Source organism: Bombus affinis, chromosome 16, assembly GCF_024516045.1.
Source record: "Bombus affinis isolate iyBomAffi1 chromosome 16, iyBomAffi1.2, whole genome shotgun sequence".
Classification (NCBI taxonomy): domain Eukaryota; kingdom Metazoa; phylum Arthropoda; class Insecta; order Hymenoptera; family Apidae; genus Bombus; species Bombus affinis.
The window spans coordinates 1,706,792-1,731,329 of record NC_066359.1 but is presented as its reverse complement, the minus strand read 5'-3'; the positions used below and the strand labels follow the sequence as shown (position 1 = coordinate 1,731,329).

Sequence of the window (24,538 nt, the reverse complement as noted above, 5' to 3'; positions counted from 1 at the left end):
GATATTATAAAAAATAGCTTATAATAAAAAATGAAACAGTCATTCTTGATAGTAGGAAATTTCTAAATGTAAATTTACGGATCAAAAATAACAAGAAAGAATGTCTTTTAAAGTGAATTTCAAGTCTTCACAAATAATAGGAAAAACTCTGTATGAACCTAGAAGGGAAAATTAAGAAAATAATAAAAAAAGATATATGTGTACATATATAAATTAGAATTAAATTAAAAAATATTTAAACAAGAGAGACATCCAGAGGTAATTTTAAAATAAAAATTAAAAAAAGATACTGATCCAGACGCAACAAGCTAATTTCTATTTTTATAAATGTAAAAGTCATTTTAACATTCATTATATATACTGCTATACACTAGGGCGCTTTATAACACAAGGTCATCATTATGGGAATAATTACAGAATGAGAATAATGCAATCGAAAATTTAGCTGCATGAAATCACGTTTCACTTTAATTTCTCCGTATTCTCAGGAACACGTGTAACGAAAGTCTAAATTGGCACAAAGTCATTAAAATATTGCAAGAACTGACCGCATTCAACAGTAGTGCTGATTGGTAAACGCTGTGAATTTTAGACCCTGAGATTCTTATTTCGCATAAGATGAAATTTAAACTTTAATTTTACTGAGAAATATTTATAAAATTTCCTTATCGACATTAGTAACATTAACATGCTAATAACAATGACATAAACAATAACAGAAGAAAACAAACAAATATTAAAACAAAAAGAAATTACGATGATATTAAAATTAAATATTATGAAAGAATAAATATTGAAAACCCATCAATTATGGTATGGTACCTAGAAATTAGTTTCAACATAAATGACATCACATTCTGTGAATTAGGTACAAACAGAAAACACGTTAAATCATTTTTATTCGCACTCTTAGCCAGGTAAAAGATATCTTCAAATCAACATTTCGAAAATGCTTCTATACATTTGCTAAATAAAATACACAATTGCGTTAATCATATGGTAAATAATTTCCATTCGAATCTAGAAGTAACATGTTCACGTAAATAAAGAGAAACTATCCTAGCACGCGGTTTCGTATCATTCAATCCTGTGTGTGATGAGGTAAAACGTATAAAGTATAAACGGTGTATTGTGCAATGATTCTTCGTCTAAAACATTATACAAGCTAAGAAGAGTTCTGACCCACGCCACCCTGTGTGGGAAACTAAGTGCTCTGTGGTCCACCAACGCGGCTTATTCGCATGAACGCGTCACTATTGCATCATGTGCGCGCGTCACGTCGAAAGATTTATATCAACCGTATTCAAACTTTCAACGTTCCGAATAATTAACCTTATTATTATGAATCACATAAAAATATGAAATATAAAAATTAAGAATTTATAAACCAATGAATCTTAATAGTGATTGATTACACGGAAGTGCGTCGTTTTTCTAAATGTATATGTATAAACACGTATAAATTAATCCTCTTAGAAATATTTAGATATTTAAGTACGAATATCATTATGTGATTACGCATGTTATAAAATGATTGATTGCATTAGAGATAGAGATACATGTATGTATATATACTGAAACTTGTTAAAAGAAAGAAATGTTTTGATATACGTAACCTCACAAATCCATCATACTAGAAATATGTACATATGTTAGTTAACTTACTATCCACAATCTAATAAATATTCTTTACAACGTTAAATTTAACTTCTTTCGCATTTTTATATAAATTATTTTTTTAATTAAATTATATTCGATGTATAATCTGAACAAAGACTAATAAGACTTTCATTAAATTATATAAATTAAGTTGTCTAATATCTGTAGTTAAATAAAGTAGTGACATTCTGTATTAACCTCGAAGTGATTGACGTTTTGATATAAGAAAGACATAAGAAATTCATCGTTGACTGAATAAATATCAACTCTTTAAACAGACTGTAGAATTTGCATTTTAGTCAGACGTACTTCATATAGCACGTAACTCGGATTATTATAACTACGTACATAATTATGTTTTAATATTGTCATACATACATAACAAATAACAGATAACAATAATTAATTATTGAATAAAGAATGGAAAATAATATATAAATAAATTATTTTTTAAAACGAAATTAAATTATCTCAAAATTTAAACAAAAATATATACAGAAAGAATTAATTCTTCCTAAAAATCCACAAAATCATTCAATCATAACCTTAAAAATTCGCAAAAAATGTGACTATTTACCAAATATCGCGATTTTATCAATCGATGAAGTGTTCAAACACCAGTAGTGACTTTTTACAAAACCTAACTCGGCAAAGGTTCGTCAAGAAGACTCGACCTCGAGGACGTTCATCGAGTACGGGTTTTCAGTGATAAAAAAAAAAAGGGAAGAAAGGAGAGGAAAGTAACGTACCTACCTGGTAGTCGTCTTCATCTTGATTAGTGGTTGTTTAAGAATAGTGAAAGTTTCGCCGGCTTGCGTCACGACGCCTTTCCCGAAGAAGACGCGGAAATCGATGCCTTCCTCTTACATGGACGATCGATCTTTTCCGCGGCTTGCTTTTTCTAAGTCGACTGCTATATTTGATAGCGCTGCTGTTTAACCTGCTTTTTTTCCTCTTCGAGTTAGCTGGCCAAGGGTGTGTGTAATTGATGGTTTTAACGGTCTTTGAGAAAGAGAAAGTGCAACTGTGCAGCGATAAATCTTGAAACACCGAGAGGTACCATTATTAACCACTGCATTGAACCTTTGACCATGTAATATGAGCAGTGTAGAAGAAAGTCGCCGATTGAAATTCGTCTACTTTCGATGCAAAATGAGTTAAGTGATCAAAAGCTATATTATGAGAAGACAATGTAACAATTAGTTTATAATTGAGATATTAAAAGTAAACAGTGAAGTTGCTCCTTTTTCTGGATGTGAGATTAATTATTAATCATAAAAAAAATGGAGATAATTATACACATTTCGTATTAATAATACTAATATATATACATAAATTACTTTCTTGGCTTATCCAGGTTTCGACACTTGTGACGTCATTCAACAGTTTCGAAAACTGTTTTTATTAAGATAATTACCTTCAAGTTTCCAGTTACTCGCAAGTTAATACAATATTTAGTTGAGAATTTCACTTCAGTAGCTTTTTTTTAAGTATTACTCATTGCAGTACTCACTTTCTATTTCAAAATACTGTCTAACCTGAATATAAGGTATCCTTAAAGAAAATGATTTCCTTGAAAGAAGTGGTTTCTGAGGAAAGCATTCGTCCTATATCAAGACTTTTATTGCAATATATACCAATTCTTAAACCATTACTCATTTTATTTTATTATTTTTAAACACAATTTTCTTTAGAACGAAGCATGGTCCGAAAAAATTTTGTTCTGTATTTTGTTATTACTTGTTATTATTCGCGCTTTCTTTTATGTAAAATCACCCTACTCCCGATTGTACGACGATTGCTAGGACACCCTGTATAGCAAACAAGGAAAAGGAATCAAGGGTAAATCAGAGATCTACCTGACCGCTGAGGTAACTGAACCTCTCTATAAAAGAAGAAGCGAGATTAAGAAGAAAGAAAGACAAAGAGGTTAGATCGAAATTCGTTCCGATTTTTTCAAAGGAGGTCGAGGAATGACCTTTCAGGTAAATTGCTTGTGTTGGTGCCTCTCTTTTCGCAGTATAGCAACGATACTTTTAATCCCGTGATGTTCCAGGAAGCCGAAAAGGGGCTTCGCGTGGTGACCATGTGAAAGTTGCCTTTTGATAGACGTTGCTCTCCTCTGTTCCCCACCCCTATCTCTTTCTCGATAGTTTTCCAGTGTTTCACAGGTAAGATTTCTTACGAGAGCATCTTCTCAGCTGCGTAAGAACGTGAGAGAGAGCTCGCTTTCGTTTCCTCCTTCTTCCTTTCACGACGTTAACGCATTCCGCTTTCCCCTCGGTTCATGTCGCTTCTTATCCTTTTTCTCCTATTCTTATTTCTTTTAATGTTAATTCTTCTATTTTTTATTTCCTCTTTAATATTATATAGATCTTCCTTTTTAATAGTTTTATTAGACTAGTGGTAGGTGTTGATTGAATCTGATTGTTTTTGAAAGTGATAATTTAGTTTGGTGAGACATACGTTCATCAATTTGGTGTTTTTAACAAGTTGGAGGTTGTATTCTATTGACTGAGATCTTCCTTATCTGTTTTCTTGGACTTCGTCACTGACAATGTTTCTTTCCCTTTCTCTTTTTCTTTCTTTTTTTTTGGGTATTGAACTTTATTGTTATTAATTATTTAATTGTTATTTAATTACGATTTAAAGAACTTCAGTTAGGTATCAATAAAGGTTTATATTAATTAAAGTAGCATTTTTATATCATTAATAAAAATAGTACTTTTCTGTATTGTTCTTATATTATTCAAGTAACTTTATGTGTAATTAATATAAAAACATAATTATTACCAATATTTTATCATAATTTTGAAACAGAACTATAAAATTAAAGACAAAAGAAAATTAGCATTATGATGATTTCAATGCATATTATTGAAAGAAACAGAGAAAAGAATCAGAGAAAAATTTGCTTATGAAATAAGCCAGAATTAAAGAAACAAACGGAGCAAATTTAGATAGGAACTTAGATAATAACACATTTCAATGGAAACAACAACGTGACCTGAAACTTAGGTTTATGAAAGTTCGTATGCTCGATCTGGAATGTAAAAACGTAAATTTTATCTAAAAATAACCGCATGCTCTCATCTATTATCAATTTGCGAAACTACCAAAAAGTAGTACAATTTACAGTTAAACGAATCGAATACCAGAATTGAATTCGAAAAATAGAAATCGTTATAACTAGTTTCACAATAAAAAGATTATAGTCGATTATCATTGAATAATAATTCCCTCATACGTATGTATTTAAATCTCATACATCTTAGATGGTCATTACTTCCTCCTCTAGTTTTTCTTCATTGAACTGAAATATACTGAATCATACATCAAGCTCGATGTTCCATTTCTAATGCGCTTGTTCCTCTCGAAATTTCGCAAAATCTACGTGTCGAGATTGACGAAGAAAATTCTAGACAGTTGGAATTGCTTCTAACAGATATATAAGTACTGCACATTCCATGACCTCGTCTTGCACTCATTCTCGTTTTGAAATACGCACAACCCGCGTGGGGAGTAACCGTAAGTAATACGCAGCGTCATCACCATCGATCGATCATTTTAAACGTACGAATCGTATCAGTAATAATATTTCATTTTATTATTTAATATTATTGTTTTAATATACTTAATTTTTAACAAAGACATAGTAGGATATTAATTTAAAACATTTCTGTTTTTCTAATGAAGTTGTTTGATACAACAAAAAATTACACAGAGAAACTTAAATGTAATTAGCAATAGCATGAACTTTAGCGGATACTAGACTTTCCAATATTCTATTATATCTCTCAAATAATTAAAATGAGATTATAGAAATCGAGAAAGATCACTCTCTTATACTTTCTTCGGTGTTTGGTCGTTAGATAAATCGAAATTCAATTATGAGATACTAACGCTAATTATAATGATGAAACAAACATGAAACATGGAAACTATGTCAAATTAGATTAAAGAATCATTGAAAATGATACATTGAAAGTCACGCATCTTACGATTAATATTTCAAACAATGGACAATAATTATCGAGCCCATTTATTGAATTTTCCTGTCAGATATATCAAGCTTAATTAGTAGCTATTTTTATCTGATACATATTTAATTACAAAGACTTTTCTCTTATGCCCTCCCATCAAAGACATATTATGTTCTTTTTCTATAATTTCAATTATAATTAACATTTTACACGCATATTTTACTATTTTCGTCAACGTCATTTTTTTTGTTAAATTTATAAAACTTAAATTCATGTAACTTAGCAAACCTAAAGCACTTCTACGATTGAAAATCAATCCATGTCCCTGATTGACTGTACAGGTAGCATGATATCGTAGATATCGAATGAGAAAGAGAAAAGTAGAGAAATGCAATTGGTATTTTGCTATTATGCAGCTTATCGGCTCGTCCGAGAACGTTTATTGGCCTTTTGACCTTAGCTTTCACTCAATTAGGTCTTCTTCCTTGTTTCACTATTCGCATACACACACCGGTTGTATCAAGTTATCCCATGCTCTCTCGTGTTTAATCATTCTTATCGATTTTGTGGTTGCCAGCAACATGATCGTTATTTATTGCACAACAAAGTGTTGTTAAACCATGTAATATTTCTAAATAAAATTATGCAAGAGGATATTATTATTAACCAATGGTTCGAAAAAACCAGAAATGTGGATTGAATGCAATTGCATTAAGATTAGGATTGCATTCTTTACGTAAGTTGTAACCAATTTAATTTTATGATAAGTTATATGGTTCCGCCTAATTGCGTTAATTATATCGTATAATATGTGATATTATCGTATCCGATAACGAAATGAAGACCTATGTATGTATATGTAGATGTATTGTAAAACTTGTTCTTTTGTATTGCGATAATGGTGAAGAGACTACTTATATAATTAATACTTACAGAAACAATTTCCATTATCCATCAAGCAGTTTCCATTGTATAGAATGTCGACTAATTTGTATAACGATAAAACTTTTAATTCTAATTTGTTTATTCTTGAATTGTGATATAATATTTGTATTTGATATAATATCTCCGCGGTACGAGTGTCGACTATAGTTGAAAGCGGCCAAATGTATCTCCACAGCCAAGCGTCGATTAAAATGGATAATCACAAAAAGCATATATATATAGTCTATTGTCATTTTTTGGGGATGTTGATGTTCTTCAGTTTAGCCGTTATTGCCAAAATAAAAAATTTTTCGGTAATAAAAATGTATCACATTGTTATTCTTCAATGACATTTTAATATAAAGATTAAATATTTAAAATCTAATAACCATTTTACAAATGCATTGAGACAAATATTCGTTGAACAATCCAAAATTATAATATTTTGTTAAAACATTATATTTTTGTACAATTACTAATTGTGCAGTAATCTGATTAATGCACTTGTTGGAATAAAAATTGTCTTTTTTGAACACACAATATACTTGGTCACTGCAAGAATCTTATTCGCTAATATTCGATAATTAAGGATTTCTATTTTTTTAAAAAATCCTTATTCCCTTTTATAGTTTCTCTATTTTGCTTAAAATACTAAACAGTTTTCTTTTAAAAAATGAGATGTAATTTGAGCAGTTTAAAAAATAATGTAATCTATTATGCCACTGTAAAAGATTGTGCTAGAAGAAGTCAAAAAATAAAATTTAAGATTCATGTACATAGAAAACAATTTAATATTTATGTCAGAAGTTCCTAAGAAAATATGTGTGTGTGTGTGTGTGTGTATATATATATATATATATACCATATTATATTATATTTTTTCCTTGCATAATATATGTAAAAATTATGACGTATAACAAAAAAGATAATTAATTCTACAAAACTTCCAACAATCTATGTATATATATACGTATGCATTAAGTCACTTCATTTTCTAAAATTATTAAGATATGAAGAAATCTTAAGAATCTCTGACTTACTTTAATTAACATATTAATTTTTTAGTTAATACTGCAATTGCTTGAAATAGAATGTTTAAACAAATAACAAAACATTATACACAACACTAGTATAAACATATCACTAGGATATCCAAATTCAAATAACTGAACATGTTATAATAAGAATAAAAAATGTGTAAATAGATTGATATTTTCTATCTAAATCAAATGTTTACATACATTGTAAACTTAAAAAATTTCTTCAATTTTGTGTAAAAATATTTGCAATTCCTTCGCCTATATTTTGAATACGTTAAAAACCGTTTTGGATTATGTTGAAGGCAGCGCCGAGAGCCCAACTTAATTCATGTCCATTGATCTTCTTATAAAGCTGATAAAAGAACAAAATAAAAAGTATTAGATTAAATATTACTTCAATAATTAAGTATATGGCTTTCATTAAAAACTTATAATAATTAAGTTTTAATAGTTTATTTCATATAAAAAAAATTATATCTGAAATAAAAATATATAAAATGTAGTATAGAAATGTATTTATATTCTTACATAAAGTTTCGTATTAGGTTCCAGACCAAATCCATCACGGAGGAGAACATAGATAAATGTCAAATCAAGACAAATGAAAGGTTGATCAGTATTTGGATAATCGCAGGCATCCCTTGCTTGTTTTTGAAAAGCATTTACTTGGATAACTCCACCAGAAAAGGGATCAACTAGACCAACCTAAAATATTGATAAAACTGTACATCTATTTGTATTTTCTATAAAGCTTATCATTTTTCTTCAAATTTAAAAATTTACCTCAGTGGCACGATCGAAGTAATAAGAAAACGCATAAATCTCGTGATCTTTTAAACCTTCTGGTTTATTTTTTATCTTGCTAACATATTTTTCAATAATTTTTGAGCATTCTGGAAAATTGACAATTGGCCTGTCCACTTCTCCACCAGCGAAGTTTTGTGTTTTGACTAGTTTATGAGTTGCATTCACGGGTCCTTTAATAATATAATTAAATCCGCCATAACTCCATTCCGTTGAAACTATGGGATTTACACATTCTGATCGTACTTCTATTGTATCTTTTGGGTTTACACTATCCAAGTTCATTCCATATGTCAGAATCTCTTTCCTTGCTGCCATAAGACCCATACCCAAGTAACTGTGTGTGTAAACACTCATGTTATGGCTGAAGATATTGACAGAGTATGTATGTCCATCAAGTCCTTTTTCCTGAACAAATTTTAAATATGTTTTAAATAAATTAAAAATTTGTTTTCTTTTATCATTAATAAAGACAGTTGCATTTTGTGCAATAAATAAATCCTAAGTTAAATTCTAGTTATGTAAAAAAGTAATAATTCGTATTTATGTCATCATTTTTTAAGTACATAAAGTTAAAAATCCTATAAATGCTAATATCAATGTTATAAGTAATATATCTATGTATAAATATAATACTATTACAATTTTTATCAATATATATTTTATTTTGTTTTATTAGGAGTTTATATGATTCTAATTAAATATATTTAATACCTTTGATAAAATACTATATCATGATTATTTTAATTATGTTCTTATTCATTATTCCACATTTTCAAATATTAAAATTGTATTTATTTAATTATACCTGTATAGAATTAGGTGAAAAAGTCACTTGTGTAGAACCTCCACCAAGATCTAGTGCAGCAACTGTGCTACCAGGATTGTGTGTATTAAAACGTTCCAATAGAAAATTTACAGTAAACCAAGAAAATATTCCTTCGTCTGTTCCATCCATTATAGAAATCGAATTTTTAGAAATCTAAAATACACATAGAATAAACAATGAACGCCTATTTTAATGTTAAAACTTAAATAGCAAAAAAGCATCTTTTTATTTTACAGTCAGCTATTGTTATATATACAGTCTTTAAATTTTACAGTAAAAAATACGTGTATATATATATAAACATATATCTAATATATAAGTATGGAAAATTATTTTATGAAATAATTAAATAATACTTTTAAAAAATGTTGTGTACAAAAATGTTATAATTTTGTATTTGCTATTTTGCATATTATTTTTAAGCTTTATACAAATCAAGCATCTAATTTCTCTAATATGATATTCATGCTGTATACTGATCTATTACATACACCACCTAGTTTCATCCTCAGGAAGAAATATGTGTGCAATCCTACTGAAGACAATACAAGAATATTTTATCACTGAGAAAAATACATTTAAAACAAAGAAACTACAACAAAGTGAAAATGTAAGGATTTTGAAAATATATATAACTTTAATTTATTGTTAGATGTTAAAAGCAATTTTAAATTAGCATACTAAATAACTTCCTTTTTTTATGTAATGTGTCCAGAATCTACTACATTTTATATATCTTTATTTTTTAAGATCATGAACATAAAAATCATTTAATATGCTAATTAAAGCGATCTAAGACATGCTGAAATCCTTAGAAAATTTTAAGTCAAAACGAAGAGTAATTATCTAAACATAAAACAAATTGTGTGTATAGAAGACATCTTTAAAATAGAAATTTTATTATGCATTATTAGTTTCATAAATATTAGGCACATACCTGGAAACCACTTTCTTCAAACATTTTCCTACATTCTTGGAGTATTTCTTGAGCCTTATGTCCAGGAAGAAGTCTCAAACCAGCTGTAGCTTTCATGTTGAGAGGTGTATGTTGCCATTCTACTTGTGGGACAACTTCCTTCACCTTATCTAATAATACAGTCAGAGATTTTGCCGCATCTTTAGGTCTTTCAGCATAAGCACTAACGCCTGGTTTTGTTTCTGTATAGAGTTCACCATCCAAAACCAAATTGCCACCAAGGATCGATTCATGGAAACTAAAGGCCAGCGCACGGCTACCAGTGGAGCCTGCATCAATTACTACGACATAAAATGGTTTTTGTAAATTGAAGGAAAAAGCCAATGTATCAATTGCCTTACTCCCAAGATGTACTGGCTTTAAGTCATATCTGCAAAAACAAAGTGAAATTGTTCAAATTATTATTATGTGATTACTATTTCAAAAAATATATTTTACTTAATGTTTTATGAAAAATCACTCTTTGCTCAATTAAACTATAAAACAGTAGAAAATAATAATAATTTTAAAAAATATTAATATTTATTAAATTGTCCTAACTATTATAATATATTATAAAACATACGCTATTGCTATATATCCTAGGAAGAGAATTCCCAATAAGGCAATAACGAAAAAATATTTTTTGCCTGGATGACCCTTCCTAATTCGAGGTTTGTGATCTGCTTCAATAATACCATCATTTTCTGTTCTTAGCTGAAAATGCAATATGAATTTATTTTACATATACATTAAACAAATATATAACCAATGAAACATTTTATACTACATACAGTTTGTTTTCATTTAAAATTAGAGTTTTGTTGAGGATTTTTCTAAATTAATTGCTTGTATCTCAATTACAAAAAAAAACACAAAATTTTATAAGGATTTTTAAAAGGAAAATTTGTGAAGGTAATTGCAATGTTTAAATTGATCAACAAATTAAAGAATCACCTATATTTTTTGACACTGAAAACATATGAAAGTCGATGATTTAAAAAAAAAACATTAAAAAATTATTGTAGAAAGATAAACATATTGATTTCAAGTATATAAAGATTACTTCTCATGAGAACTCTTATTCCTAATTGGCATAAAACATGATTTAGCTTATAAAGTGAATTTAAATATTTTTATTATACCATTTTATAACAAGAAAAATGCAAAATAACAAATTTAAACATGCAAAAACATTTTTATTTCGGTCAGAATACAGTATACAAGTATATTTAAAGCTGTTGACATCAATGACACTTTTATAATTATGAAATTAGAAGATTCGATAACCTTAGATTTAATAATTTTCATATCGATAATGTTTACAATATACAATTAAAGAAACAAAATTGCAAGGAATTTTAAACTCACTGAAATATATTGCATCTAAAATGCAATTCAAGTAGCTGATGTAGGGAACGAAGGTAGTTTTGGTTTCTTTATATGGAGAAATAGTTAAAGAAAATAAAAGCATCACATACTCGCTATATACGGAACTTTCAAAATTTTACGTATGCTGTATAGCAGAAAAATACAGTAAAATATAAAAAAGACATTCTATTAAATATTAACATTTAAAACCACAGATTTCTGATTTACTAGAAAAATTCATGTATTTATTTAATACTAATATTAGAACATTTCTTGTGAAAAATTTTGCGAGATTTAATACAAATATATTACTACTATATATTAATTCATGATTAATTTAGAAGTGTGTATATATAAATTATAATTAATTTTGAATACTAGAAATATTTCTATTCTTTTAAATATAAAAAGCATTAAAAAAAAATATACATTCTTTCGTTTTATGAATAAAGATATTAATTAGATAAAACGTATTTTTATTTTATTGAAACTTTAAAAAACTCGGGGTAAAAATTAATTTGAAATAAACTCTATAATGTCATAAACGATGAAGAAACATAAACTATATAATATCAACATGATGAAATTCTTTGCAATCGCTTTGATTTTTTTATTACAGTTCAAAATTAACCATAGCTTGATATGAAATTATTCAACAATTTGTAAAGATTTGCAGATTTTTGTAACATCAACAAACATATATGTGTTATAAAGTTAGAAGTTTTCACAAAATGGTAAAATGTTTTACATTTATGGAATTTTACTTCAAATGTTACGTAATAGAACTCTCGATTATTAATTGACATTACTTCATCAATCATTTTGTAAGTGTTTCGTCATAAAATCGTTTTAATTAGAAGAAATCTTTCTTAATTAAAGAAAAGATATATTAATCTATATCTATGAGATTATCTACACCATTTAAATTATTGTAAATGCATTGTCACTAATAACTTACACTTTCATATACATGTAAAAGTATATTTGCTTTGAATTTAGGTTATATTACAATCCATTTTTTAAATTTAAACGATAATACGAAATACATGTAGAATCGATGAGGAAAAGAAAATCCTATTTAAATACCCTATACAAATTTTACTAAGAAAATGCTGAAAACAAACCTTTCTATGTCTAATGTCCATATTATTGAAATTTCGTCCGTATAGAAATTAAAATATAACAGAAATAAAAAAAGATTCAGCGAAGCAACTATTGGTAAAGTGACGTTTCGTGACTAGCTATTTGATTGTCAGTAGTCAGTAGTATATAGTACTATCGACTATGATATGACATTACGATGATAGGCAGAACGGCAGAAGTAATGCCACAGAGAAGTAGTGGTGGTGCCGCGTTAACTGGCCAGAATTTTACCTTGTTTATTGACTATCTTTATCCCCACCGATGTTTGCAAGTAGCTTTGTGAAGTAGGCCACTGGCTAAAAGACAGTGCCCCATAGACAAGTATGTTTAATATTCGTACCAAATTTGCATTCATTTTGTGAGCGATTCCTATATTTTCCATATTATTTCCCTCAAAAACTGATTAAGCTGACGGTCAATCAACAAGGAACTACTGTAACTACAAAATGGTAGCGATAATAATTCAAGGCTGCAAATACGGTTTACTTAAACGAAACGGGATATCACGAAGGTGAATAAAGAATTCATTATTATCTGAGGCTATTTCAACAACTGATAAAAGTATCTATACATACAATTAATTTACCCAATCAGAATATCTTGGCGCGATGGATGCGATTAAAAACTAACAGCGATCAAATTATACTATCGTGCTTTAAAACATTAATATATAATTAATTCATCGTTTGTTCTAAATTTATATCTTCTGTAAATAACAATGCCAGCAGTAATTAACATTCCTTATATTTTTGTGGCTAAGAAAAGGATTAATTGGAGTGTTTTAATACTGTAACAAAGCAACGAAGTGTTTGTTTGATCCCAAAATAAAAATATTCAATTGAAAAGTCAAGTTAAATGAAAATGTAAAGCACTAAATTTATTAGATAGGAATATTCAATTTTTTAGTGTACAGAATTCTTTACTGTATACAATAACTTTGTTTTAATTAATCAAAATTTTGTAACATCTTTTGAAAAAATATTTTGTAAATTTTCTATAAAAACTATTGTGTGTAGAAAACATACTCTTTTTTAAGTCTACAGTAACTAGAATATATAGAATATACAAAAGTTAGCACATTGCATGGTTAAAGATCAAGGTATTGTTGTTTTATGTGTTGTTATGTGTTTTATGTTTTAAATTGCTTAGTTATACTTTTGGAGATACTAGTATTAGTAGTAGTACCACTATTAATACTATATATATAGTATGTACTATTATTCTGTTGATTTTTCCAAAAACATAGAGTATCTACACTTATCCAGTATAAAATAGAAAAATCATATCCCTTGTAATATTTTCAACTTCAATTTCAGTTCAATATTTTTGAAATATATTAAAAAATAAATGTTATATACTTTAAAAATATTTAGAATTTTTTAATTATTTCTCTTAATCTTTTACTTATAAAATCTTTTAATTCTATCTTTTAATTATAAAAGTTATCATCACTTATTTGAATGTAAAAGATATGAAATTTTTATATTATTGTATAAAATGGTATAATGAAAAATATCTACATTAAAATTAAGTCTTTGATTATAAAAATCATAATATATATTTAGATATTCTAATATAAATGTGAGAAAAGTCTTCGATTATAAAAATAATAATGTATATTTAGATATTCTAATATAAATGTGAGAAAAATAAAAGAAAAATGTATCAGAAGCGCTGCACAATTTTAATACCCTTGATTGAACAAAGAAACTAGTATATTTATAAATTAGTTTTCGTTTCTGCTAGTTTAAGAAATTGAATTATTTGTATGGTCAAGAATATATTTGTAATTGTAATGCATGTAATGTATTTAAGTAAATTAAAAAATATTTTCTACTTTAATATTTTGATTTTATAACAATTAATAATGATGAATTATTAATTATTCTTTTGACTGATATATAAATTGTATTAAATAATATTTGTTATAAATATTTACATTTATCTATTAATTAATCGATTTTTTTTTTTTTTTTTTTTTTTTTTTTTTGATGGTTAATAAATACTTTCGATGATTAGTTTTAAATCGACGATTTGAATTCAAAATAAATAATTTTGAAAATATGTAATGTACATTCATATAATTGACATAAATTCAGCTGTATGATAATTTTCTAAAATTATACACAGAAAAGTAAAAAAATGTTTTTGACTAAATATTTTATACATAATTTTAACTTAAAATAACGTATATAGCAATGCATTTGAAAACGAATCATTTCAGCTTTAAGATTCTGGCTTAACTTACAATTAACTTAAAGATTGTAATTACGTAATATTGTTCAAGAGAGTGACAAGATATTGTCTTATCATGGTTTTATAATTGTCTATACTTTAGTTCAGTATAAGTTTGTTATAATCATTGTAAAACCGTATATTAAAGACGTAATTATCTGATTTTCTTCGTTATTGTTATAACATTTTTTCTTCTGCATGAAAAAAATTCATTTTTGTTAAAAAAAATTGTTCTGTATAATATGTTTTTTATTAACCCAATATTTTTATAAAAATTAAAACAAGCATGTGTTTACCAAAAACATATTTTTTGTTTATTTATGTTTGGCAATTTGCAACATAGATCAATTTGACAAATCATTTTACTAAACTTTCTATATCAAAAAGTATTTCTTCTTAAGTACTTAAATGCTCAAAAAATATTTTCTTAAAAAATTTATTATGAAGTAGATAATTGCAATATAGTAGCAGTGGTAATGAAACTTGATCAATAAGAAAGAGTAGTTAATTTAAATTTGATTACTTACAAAACATTTTTGTTATAACTTCATTTATTCAAATTCTTACTTACATGATCTCTTATATTTCCTAATATTTTTAATAGTAAATAAAAATATTTAATAAGTAGATAAAAGAACACAATATGAAAAGATATTTAAATTGCATAAGTAGGTTAATATTTTTAATATGTTAAATAAGTAAAACTATAAGAATCAATTGTATAAATGAATAATATTAATTACATATGTATATATATGTATCATTTTTTAAATATATATATATATATATATCAAAATAAAGTATAAGAAAAATCTCTAGAAGAAAATTATAATGTTTTCTCTTTCATAAAAAGCTAAGAAAATTAATGAATTAAGCACCTAGTAAAAAAGGCTGAAACAAAATGGCACATATAGAAATTACCCAACGTAAATCAAGTCTTATAAAGGAGGCTATCATTCAGATTGGTGCAGGTGGTTCTGCAGGCTTTGTAGAAGCTTGTATAATGCACCCTATGGATCTTATTAAAACACGTTTCCAATTGCAAGTTAAAATGGGAACTCAAGATGCTCTTTACTATACAGGCATTGTATTGTTTATTTGTATATGTTTTTATTTTAGCATTACTTTTGTCATTTTATTATGATATGTATTTTAATGTCTTGTTTTAATTAGTTGTAAACATTTTTTTTATTTATATTTCTATCATAGGAATTAGAGATTGTATGAATAAAATGTATAACAACGAGGGAGTTGCAGCATTTTGGAAAGGTATATTACCGCCAATTATCATGGAAACTCCTAAAAGAGCTGTGAAAGTATGTAATATGAAACAGTTCTTTTTTCATTATTTTTATTGTAAATTGTTAAAATGAAATTTAGTTCAAAGATTACTAATTTAATATGAATATTATATATACTTTTTCTACGTCTTTTAATTTTTTAGTTTTTCTCGTTTGAACAGTACAAGAAGTTTTTTAATAATCACACGTCACAGTCAATGGTATGTATTCCATTGGAAAATTGCTTTGATGTACTTCTATTAATAAAAAAAACGTCTAGAGAAGGTCTAGAGAAGGTTTTATGAGATATGTAGGGAAACAAGTGTGATCTACTTCTTAAAAATAATTATAGCTATAAGATTATTATGGTATATTACAACTTACTTGGATAAGATACAAATATATCCTTTTTATTTAATTTTATTAATTAATTAGTTTCTTAATATCTTAGCTGTATTATTGTAAGTAGTGTATCATCCTTTTAAGTAAACTAGCTATACTTGTTTACATATTTAAACCTTTTATAACTGAATGTTTCAATGTGTAATGTACGTTATGAAATAACATAATGTTTAAAGCATGTTACTAAATATGTACATTTTTAACAATTATATAATGCCTTTTTAGGCATTTTTTTGTGCTGGATTCTTAACAGGTGTAACAGAGGGAATTTTAGTAAATCCTTTTGAAGTAGTTAAAGTACAAATGCAGTCTAATCGTAAACATATCAATGATAGTCCATCAACTATTGCTGTTACTCGACATATTCTTTACAACCAAGGTTTTGGACTAAATGGTCTTAATAAAGGTTTATCTGCTACAATAATGAGAAATGCTATTTTCAATGCTTTTTATTTCGGGATTTATCGTTCTATTATTCCTCGACTGAATAAACAAAAAGAATATGTTCCAGAACTGTTTCTGAAGGTATATTTCAGCCTTAAAATGTAAGGTATTTCATTTATATTAGTCATAATTAATTTAGTAATGAAAAAGGATATATATTTATTATAAATGTCAGTATGTAATTAAAAAAGAACATGTATCTTTTTAGTTCGCTATAGGTTTTACAGCTGGAACAGTGGCATCTTGTATGAACATACCTTTTGATGTTGCTAAAAGTCGTATTCAAGGTCCACAAGAAACAATCCAGTATAAGGGTACTCTGCAAACTATTTACTTAGTTTATCAAAATGAAGGGTAAAAAATTATTAACTCAGATTCTTATATTTATTTCTAGACATTCTGAATTTTTTTTTTTTTATTATTATACAATTATATTATTTTTAATAATTTCATACATGTAGTGTTTCTTCTTTTATTTGCATAATCTCATTACATCTGATTAACAACCAGTAAGTACATAATGAAATGCTTTTTAATATTCATAGCTTGTGAATATTTTTATTTTAGATTTAGAGCCTTGTATAAAGGATTGTTACCAAAGATCTTACGATTAGGTCCAGGTGGTGCAATTATGCTTATAGTTTATGATAAAATGATAGCATTTCTCAATATGCAGTTTGGTGATTAAAATAAAATTTTACTCTACAGAGCAGATTGGACAATGCATTTCTTACATTACCAATGAATTGTTTAAAAAAGATGGTTTCTTAATATGTATTTGTTTGTATGAGATTATAGTTAGAAATGTGATTTAGCCTTAGATTTAGTGATATTGGTAGTGTGTTTAAATATTAATAACTTACAAATAAATGTTTTATATAAGTAATCCAGTCATCCAACAATATAAAATATGTGTCAGATTTATACAACATGTTGTTGAAAAGAAAATTGTGTAACTATATCTTTTATAAAATTTGAAATGTTTATGTAAAAAAAAAAAGTTAAAATATATCACAAAAAAGAATATACTCTAATTTTTATTAATCTATTTGTTATTCTATTTAATGCCTATTTAATAATGTCTATTCAGAAAACAATAAATTTTTTGTTTTGGTTCATATACAAATATCCAAAAATATTTATCTTGATTTTCTGAAATTTTTGCAGAGATAACAATATAATCAATTATTCATAGTTAATCATCCAAAATAGAATCTAGCCACTTTTCTAAGTCCAAAGATTTAGTTGACGTATTGGGTTTATTTGTTATTTTTGAATCTGTAACAAATATGTATTTCATTAGCCTTTTAAAAGTAACAGTTTCAAATAAAGTATTTCATTCTAAATACGCATAAACATATACCAGAGCTGGAAGAAAGAGATATAGATTTCACAATTGTCAAAGGATCAGTCACAGGTTCACGACATGACAATAAAAAGTCTAAATCATCAGCTGCATTTTCTGGTGAATCCCGATTTTTGTCTTCATCTCTTGTATTATTTACAATCATCTCTTCTGAGTCACTTAATATTTTATTATATTTTTCTTTACCTCGTTCCACAGTATTGTAGATATCTGTTAATTGATCATCCTGCAATGACATTTCATTAATATGTACTTATTTTTTAAAGAGTCAGCATTAAGCTAAATTAGTCTGATATATTATTAAACTTACAGTAAAATACTTTGCATCAATGTTAACATTTTCATTAAATGAAATTGTTTCTATTGCTGCAGATAATGTTTTTAGATCAACTGTAAAAAATTCAGAATATTTGAAAACATCAACATCCCAATTTTTTTCTGATTGAAAAACAAAGTCATCATTTTTAGAAATTGGAGCATTTGATAAAAATTCAAAATTCTTTGTAGTATTTTCATCTACATCAATGATTTCTTCGAAGTACTGCTTTTCCTTGTCTTCATTAACTTCCTTCTTTTCTTTTCTTGTTTTACCTCTATATGTATATAAAATAAATATTATTTTTTTAATTAAAATTGAAAAAAAGGAATTAAATTTAAAAAAAAGATGTAAAAGAATAATACTTCTTCTAATATTAAAAAAATAGTGAAGAAATAGTTATTTTTTAATTTAATTACATTTATATTAATAGATAACTGAATTTCATATTAATTTTCTATTCTGTTATTATTTTAACATTGATAAGAATGAAACTCTAATATTTATTTTATAACCTAACCTCTTTTGATGTTTAATGTATTATTATATAAATTACACATTTTGTATCTTTATGTTCACATATAAAAGTCCTGGACGTTTTTTTTTAATATTTTAATGTTACTAACGTTTATTAAGTTACACACAGTTTAATTATTATAAAGTAAGAAAATATAAATTTTTGTAATAAAATATTCTTCTGTATAATAATTTAAAAAGTTGTAGTTAAGTAAATTATTAAAATTATTATTTATTAAGATAACTTCACTAACCTTCCTTGCTTCTTTCTAGGCATTTTTTCTATTTTCTATTTCCTATTTTTATGTAAATATATACATATATCGAAATTTATACACACAGAATGTTTCGCGAAGAGAAACTTCGAAACAATGAACTTTGCTGGAATATTTGGGAAGCCATTTTGAAGAAAATATGTCATATATTTAATAGATCGATTCAATTTCATGGCGTGAAATATTGATACGTTTAATTAATTAATTATTATTTTTATTATATTTTTATTTTATTATATATATAATATTTATATTTAATAATTAATTTAATATTTATATTTATAATATATTTATTATATTATATATATATATATTTATATTTTAATTAATTAATAATTATTTTTATTATATTTTTCTACATGACTGTATAAAATTTAAAGAGTATTTCAATCAAAAAACCTATGTATATGTACATTGTATAAACTTTTAACATTAAATGCCTCGTAAATGAAATATGCTCTATTGTATAACCAATTAAATTGCATTGCTTTTAATTCTGTATTTAAAAAACGGAAATATTATTGCGCATCTTTTTTAAATTACCAATATAAATAAAATGTTAATATTGTTTTAAAATTATAAATATTGAGAATGAAAATATTATTCTACAAATATAATTTTTGTATTATTTAATATATATGGCAATGTAACAATTACCACAACTAAAATATACAATACAAAATTGGTTATTCTTTAGGAGAGGAAACACTAGAACTAATATCACTCAATAAGCAAGATGGTATACATTCCAAGTCTTTCAATGATTCTTCTTCTTCTATTTCTTCTTGAATATCTTTCTTCCCTTTTTTAGCAACCTTTCCTTCTTTAATGGGTTCAATAAGTCCCAAACATCCCAATGTGTATTTACAATCAATATTATCAATCTATAAAATACGTGTACATCGTTTTTAAATTATAATTAAACTTTTTATGTACGATTTAACTTTTCGACTTATGGTTCTTTATTAGTTAGGTTCAATATTAAAATATGCACCTCGGATGCTGAATAATCTACGGCACTAGTAATGGTCTCAGTTTGCAATATTTCCATGAGAGACTGCAATAGCTTTGGTGCCATTTTTCCAAGGCATTGTTGGTTATTGTAAGCTTTTTCTGCGACCTGTATAAATTTATTTATATAAAACAACTGATAGAAAAATAGATTTAAATGTCTAGAAAAAGAAAGGGAAATTAAATAATCATAACCACCTGCAAAGCTTCGTTAAGAAATATGGTAGCAGTATTCAAAATAGTTTTAAGTGCATCCAATTCTTTTTCTTTGTTCTGAATTAATTTCACTAATCGTTTATTTTCATTCCTAGCCATCAAGATATTTTTTTCGTACTGTTTCATTTCCTTATCTAGGAGGGCATCTTTTCGTTTAATTATATTTTCTAAGATACTTTGCAATTGCTTCAGACGAACATTACTTCTCTGTACTTGTCCATAATACATAATCAACGATTCATATTCCTGTGGAATTATTTATATACACTTGTTACTTGTACTTTATGTCTATTTTTATGTGAAATGCGTTATTAGTTAAACTGTATTAGTTTGTTGATACGAAGACGATAGAGGTAGCTAAATTTCATTTTGATCTTAACGATAATAATAATAATAATATCACCTCGACGACTTGATGAATCGCATGCCTTTGTTTCAGAGTTTTATTCAATATTATCTGCGTCTCGGTTTCGAACAATTCGCATTTCAGCCTTAACGTTTGTTCCGTTTTCTTGCGTTCGATGTTGATGGCATCGAGCTCTCTGTTGGTTTTTAGCAATTTATCAAGATCTCGATTCAACGCCACGTTTTCATGAATTGCACGATTCATGACTTCCGTTATCCGCAATGTGACCGCCTTCAGAAGTCTCTCCGATAAAATTTGCAAATGTTCTTTCATCTCTTTCTGCATCCTGTACACATTCATCGCGATTGCATACAGTTACCGCAATCATCGGCTCGTAAATTTTTCTATATTCCTAGATTTAACGATCGCAAGCGAGATACATAGATTCACAGTATTTCAGAAAGTATCTGCAGACATCTTTCATGGATAGTAAATATCCAAAATACTTTAATTAAGTTGGAAGATGCAGTCAATCCTACATAATTTGAAAACCTCTACAAGATTAAAACTACGTTCATAAATAGAATTTTGTCTTTTCACAAAATATCTTACGAAATATTTAGAAACTTAGGCATATTTATTCAGACGAAATGAATGAATCATTTTTATAAAATATTCTGGAATTATTAAAATTCATCACCTATTAGTTCATTGTAGAAATATATGGAAATATATAAAAGTAATTGTATATAAAAATATGGGATATTAAATGTAAATAAAGGTGAAATTTCTTTTTTAAACATAATCAAGTCTTTTAACAAAACGTACACTGATTTCCCGACTACCACAGACTTCTCAGCTTCGTAAAGTTCTTCCTTATGTCGCTTTTCCTGTTCAGCCATTTCCTGTTCTTGTTTCTCGAATTTTTGTAACAGATCAAGTCGGGCTAATCGCCAATCTTCCAGTGCATTTAATTTACCAGCTAATCAAAAGAAAAGAATTATATTACATAATAAAATTTTGTTGTCTTACAATACACTTAAAACAGTTACTAATACTACGCATAAAGAAAGATTTTCGAAGAAAATGATATCATATCATCGATATATTGACATTGTTGCTAATTAAACCAATCGTAAATAATTAAACTTAATTTAACTGTTATATTTCACCAGCTAATTTAACTTCTGCGCTCAAATTATTCTCCATCGTGCGATATTCGTTATCCATCGCTTCTTCCTTCTTCTTATAAGCAGCCAGTTCATCTTTTCGCAACTCTTCTAAAGCGGTGAGTCTTTCAGAAAGCTCCTTTGACTCTTCGATTTTTTCTTCTAAACTTCTTTTTAAATGTGCGATTACATCCGAGCGATCTTCTTCCAACTGCCGGAACTTCTCTTTTGCAAGTTCTGCTTGTTCCTCCAGTTCTTCATTTCGACTTCTCAATCTAATTTATTTCCATTAATCCAAACATTCTTTCGAATTTGCATTGTATTTACATTTCAACTGTTTCATTTTTTAATTCACCCTTTTTATTTTCTTATTTTTATATTCTTTAAATATTTTCGTTAGTTCTAGTAGCACAAAAACTATTTTTAAAAGAAACTGTTTTTGTAGGTACCGTTTTATATCCTGTTGGTGTATTTTTTATTCTTATTACCATTTTCACATTTTCGTTGATAAAAAAAATATCTTAAACAAAAAAATTGTTCATTTATTTTATAATGAAAACATTGTATCGACAACTATTTCCGAAAATATTTGGATGTCGATCGTAAATAAAAAAGAAAATAATTTCAATTGTACATCACATATTAATTATTAATTATTAAATAATTTTAACGCTAAAATGGATTAAACGATGTTCAAGTTCATAAAATGTATATTTATTTTTTAAAAATTATCGAGTCTTATCGATCATTAAATCGCTGATTGTTTAATTTTTGTTGTATGCATAAAATACAGCGTCATAACATCTTATTAGCCTTTTAACGATTTCTTTCTTAATATAGTATATAATATATAATTTATATAGTTTGTACATATGTATTCATAAATGTTGAAATAAATTTTTTAAAATCAAACACGATATTTTGTAATAACACATTTAATAATAAATAAAATGAAATCAAACTCAATTTTCGATTAATCGAAATATTTATCACGATTTGACTAAATAACCTGAAATCTACTACATTTGTAAGTAAATTTACTTACCGTGCCAACTGTCTGTTGTTATCTAAGATCTCTTGTTCGTAAGACAGGGTCTCCCTTTCGTCGATACATTTCTTTTTCACTTTCTTTTTTTTACTTTTGCTTTTTTTCCTTCTAGCCCGTTGCATTTCTATCAATCGGATGCCGGTTATAAACGATTTAAACCTTTGTACGTCACATTAAGGAACAATATACGAAGGTATTTCTTGTTAGATCGATAATTCTATAGTTTCACGGTAACGAAAGAATTTGACAAATCATTTCATAATGAAATAATTTCTTCTGTTTAATCTTCAAAGCCTTCTCGAATCTTTTTCAGAGATTTTAATATATATACGTAATTTAATTATAACATCTCTAAATTACTTTGCGCAAAAAATTAAATTTGCTTTTTTTCTGTACAAATAACTTTTATAATTATGCTTAAGCTCTTTTTTCATTATTATCATTCAAAACTTTTTTCAATCTTTGCATTAAAATTATATATAGTTCAGAAAAAACCTAATAAATAATATTCTTAATCCTTTCAAAGAATTATAATAAAATTTTATTAGTGTATAATAATAAATAATACATTTGTAAATATCATAATCAGTGAAGGAATGTTTATACATTAATACATGAAAGATGTATTTTCATTCATAGATATTTATAATTTTAATCAAAAGACATCTTTTAGAACAGAACATATCCATATCAATATATGAAGACATAATTTACAAATCATTTTAAGTAAAATAAAGTATTCTACATAAATCTTACCTTTATCAAAAAACATAATTTTAATGTTATTAATTTATACATACATTTTATACATTATCATAAAAATATATTTCCTAGAAACTTACCTGTTGTATATAAATGTATAATAATGAAAAGATGTTTCCTATTTTATATTTTTTCTATCTTAAACATTATACTCACTCTATTTGTAAGTATTTACACTCTTTTTTGTGATTCTATTATCATTTCTATATTTTTTCGAAATATACATACATATATATATGGAAATATTAAGTATAAAAATCTATTCCAAATCAATTTATGAATAATTTGTGATTCAAAAATTTAAAGAAATCCATACAAACTAAACAAATGGCAAATGCTTAAAATTTGAAGATATCTTTAAAATCTGATTTCGTTTTGTATATATACAGAAAGAAAAAATCAATGTATAAGTGAAGTTAAAGAATTCTAAAATATTACTTAACC

The 24,538-nt window shown here is 26.4% G+C and overlaps 4 protein-coding genes across 7 annotated transcripts; 1 reads left to right on the top strand and 3 right to left on the bottom strand.

The window, feature by feature from the left end:
- Positions 1–6,899: 6,899 nt before the first annotated feature.
- Positions 6,900–12,838, bottom strand: LOC126925245 (ectonucleoside triphosphate diphosphohydrolase 5). Of its 3 annotated transcripts, none has more exons than XM_050740601.1 (7): positions 12,690–12,838; positions 10,781–10,911; positions 10,177–10,585; positions 9,219–9,392; positions 8,390–8,818; positions 8,135–8,311; positions 6,900–7,958 (listed from the first exon to the last, which is right to left on the bottom strand). In XM_050740601.1, the coding sequence occupies exons 1-7, from the start codon at positions 12,708–12,710 to the stop codon at positions 7,881–7,883; spliced, it is 1,419 nt and encodes a 472-aa protein (XP_050596558.1). In that variant the 5' UTR covers positions 12,711–12,838; the 3' UTR covers positions 6,900–7,880. The 3 variants fall into 3 exon arrangements, with proteins under 3 accessions (XP_050596558.1, XP_050596559.1, XP_050596560.1); XM_050740602.1 differs by lacking the exon at positions 12,690–12,838 and adding an exon at positions 11,566–11,720; XM_050740603.1 differs by lacking the exons at positions 10,177–10,585; positions 10,781–10,911; positions 12,690–12,838 and adding an exon at positions 9,731–9,831.
- Positions 12,839–13,116: 278 nt separating this feature from the next.
- Positions 13,117–17,817, top strand: LOC126925256 (mitochondrial 2-oxodicarboxylate carrier-like). 2 transcript variants are annotated; one of them, XM_050740625.1, is made up of 7 exons: positions 13,117–13,219; positions 15,797–16,025; positions 16,153–16,259; positions 16,388–16,444; positions 16,851–17,150; positions 17,278–17,423; positions 17,637–17,817. In XM_050740625.1, exons 2-7 carry the CDS (start codon positions 15,845–15,847, stop codon positions 17,755–17,757), a joined length of 912 nt encoding a protein of 303 aa, XP_050596582.1. In that variant the 5' UTR covers positions 13,117–13,219; positions 15,797–15,844; the 3' UTR covers positions 17,758–17,817. The 2 variants fall into 2 exon arrangements, with proteins under 2 accessions (XP_050596582.1, XP_050596581.1); XM_050740624.1 differs by lacking the exon at positions 13,117–13,219 and adding an exon at positions 14,716–15,093.
- LOC126925268 (uncharacterized) lies at positions 17,528–19,677 on the bottom strand. The gene is made up of 4 exons (XM_050740641.1): positions 19,522–19,677; positions 18,746–19,028; positions 18,433–18,661; positions 17,528–18,347 (listed from the first exon to the last, which is right to left on the bottom strand). Exons 1-4 carry the CDS (start codon positions 19,542–19,544, stop codon positions 18,265–18,267), a joined length of 618 nt encoding a protein of 205 aa, XP_050596598.1. The 5' UTR covers positions 19,545–19,677; the 3' UTR covers positions 17,528–18,264.
- On the bottom strand, positions 19,522–23,680 carry LOC126925244 (cilia- and flagella-associated protein 157). The gene is made up of 7 exons (XM_050740599.1): positions 23,330–23,680; positions 22,288–22,559; positions 21,944–22,097; positions 21,173–21,461; positions 20,752–21,015; positions 20,537–20,662; positions 19,522–20,426 (listed from the first exon to the last, which is right to left on the bottom strand). The coding sequence occupies exons 1-7, from the start codon at positions 23,452–23,454 to the stop codon at positions 20,229–20,231; spliced, it is 1,428 nt and encodes a 475-aa protein (XP_050596556.1). The 5' UTR covers positions 23,455–23,680; the 3' UTR covers positions 19,522–20,228.
- Between the last annotated feature and the right edge of the window lie 858 nt (positions 23,681–24,538).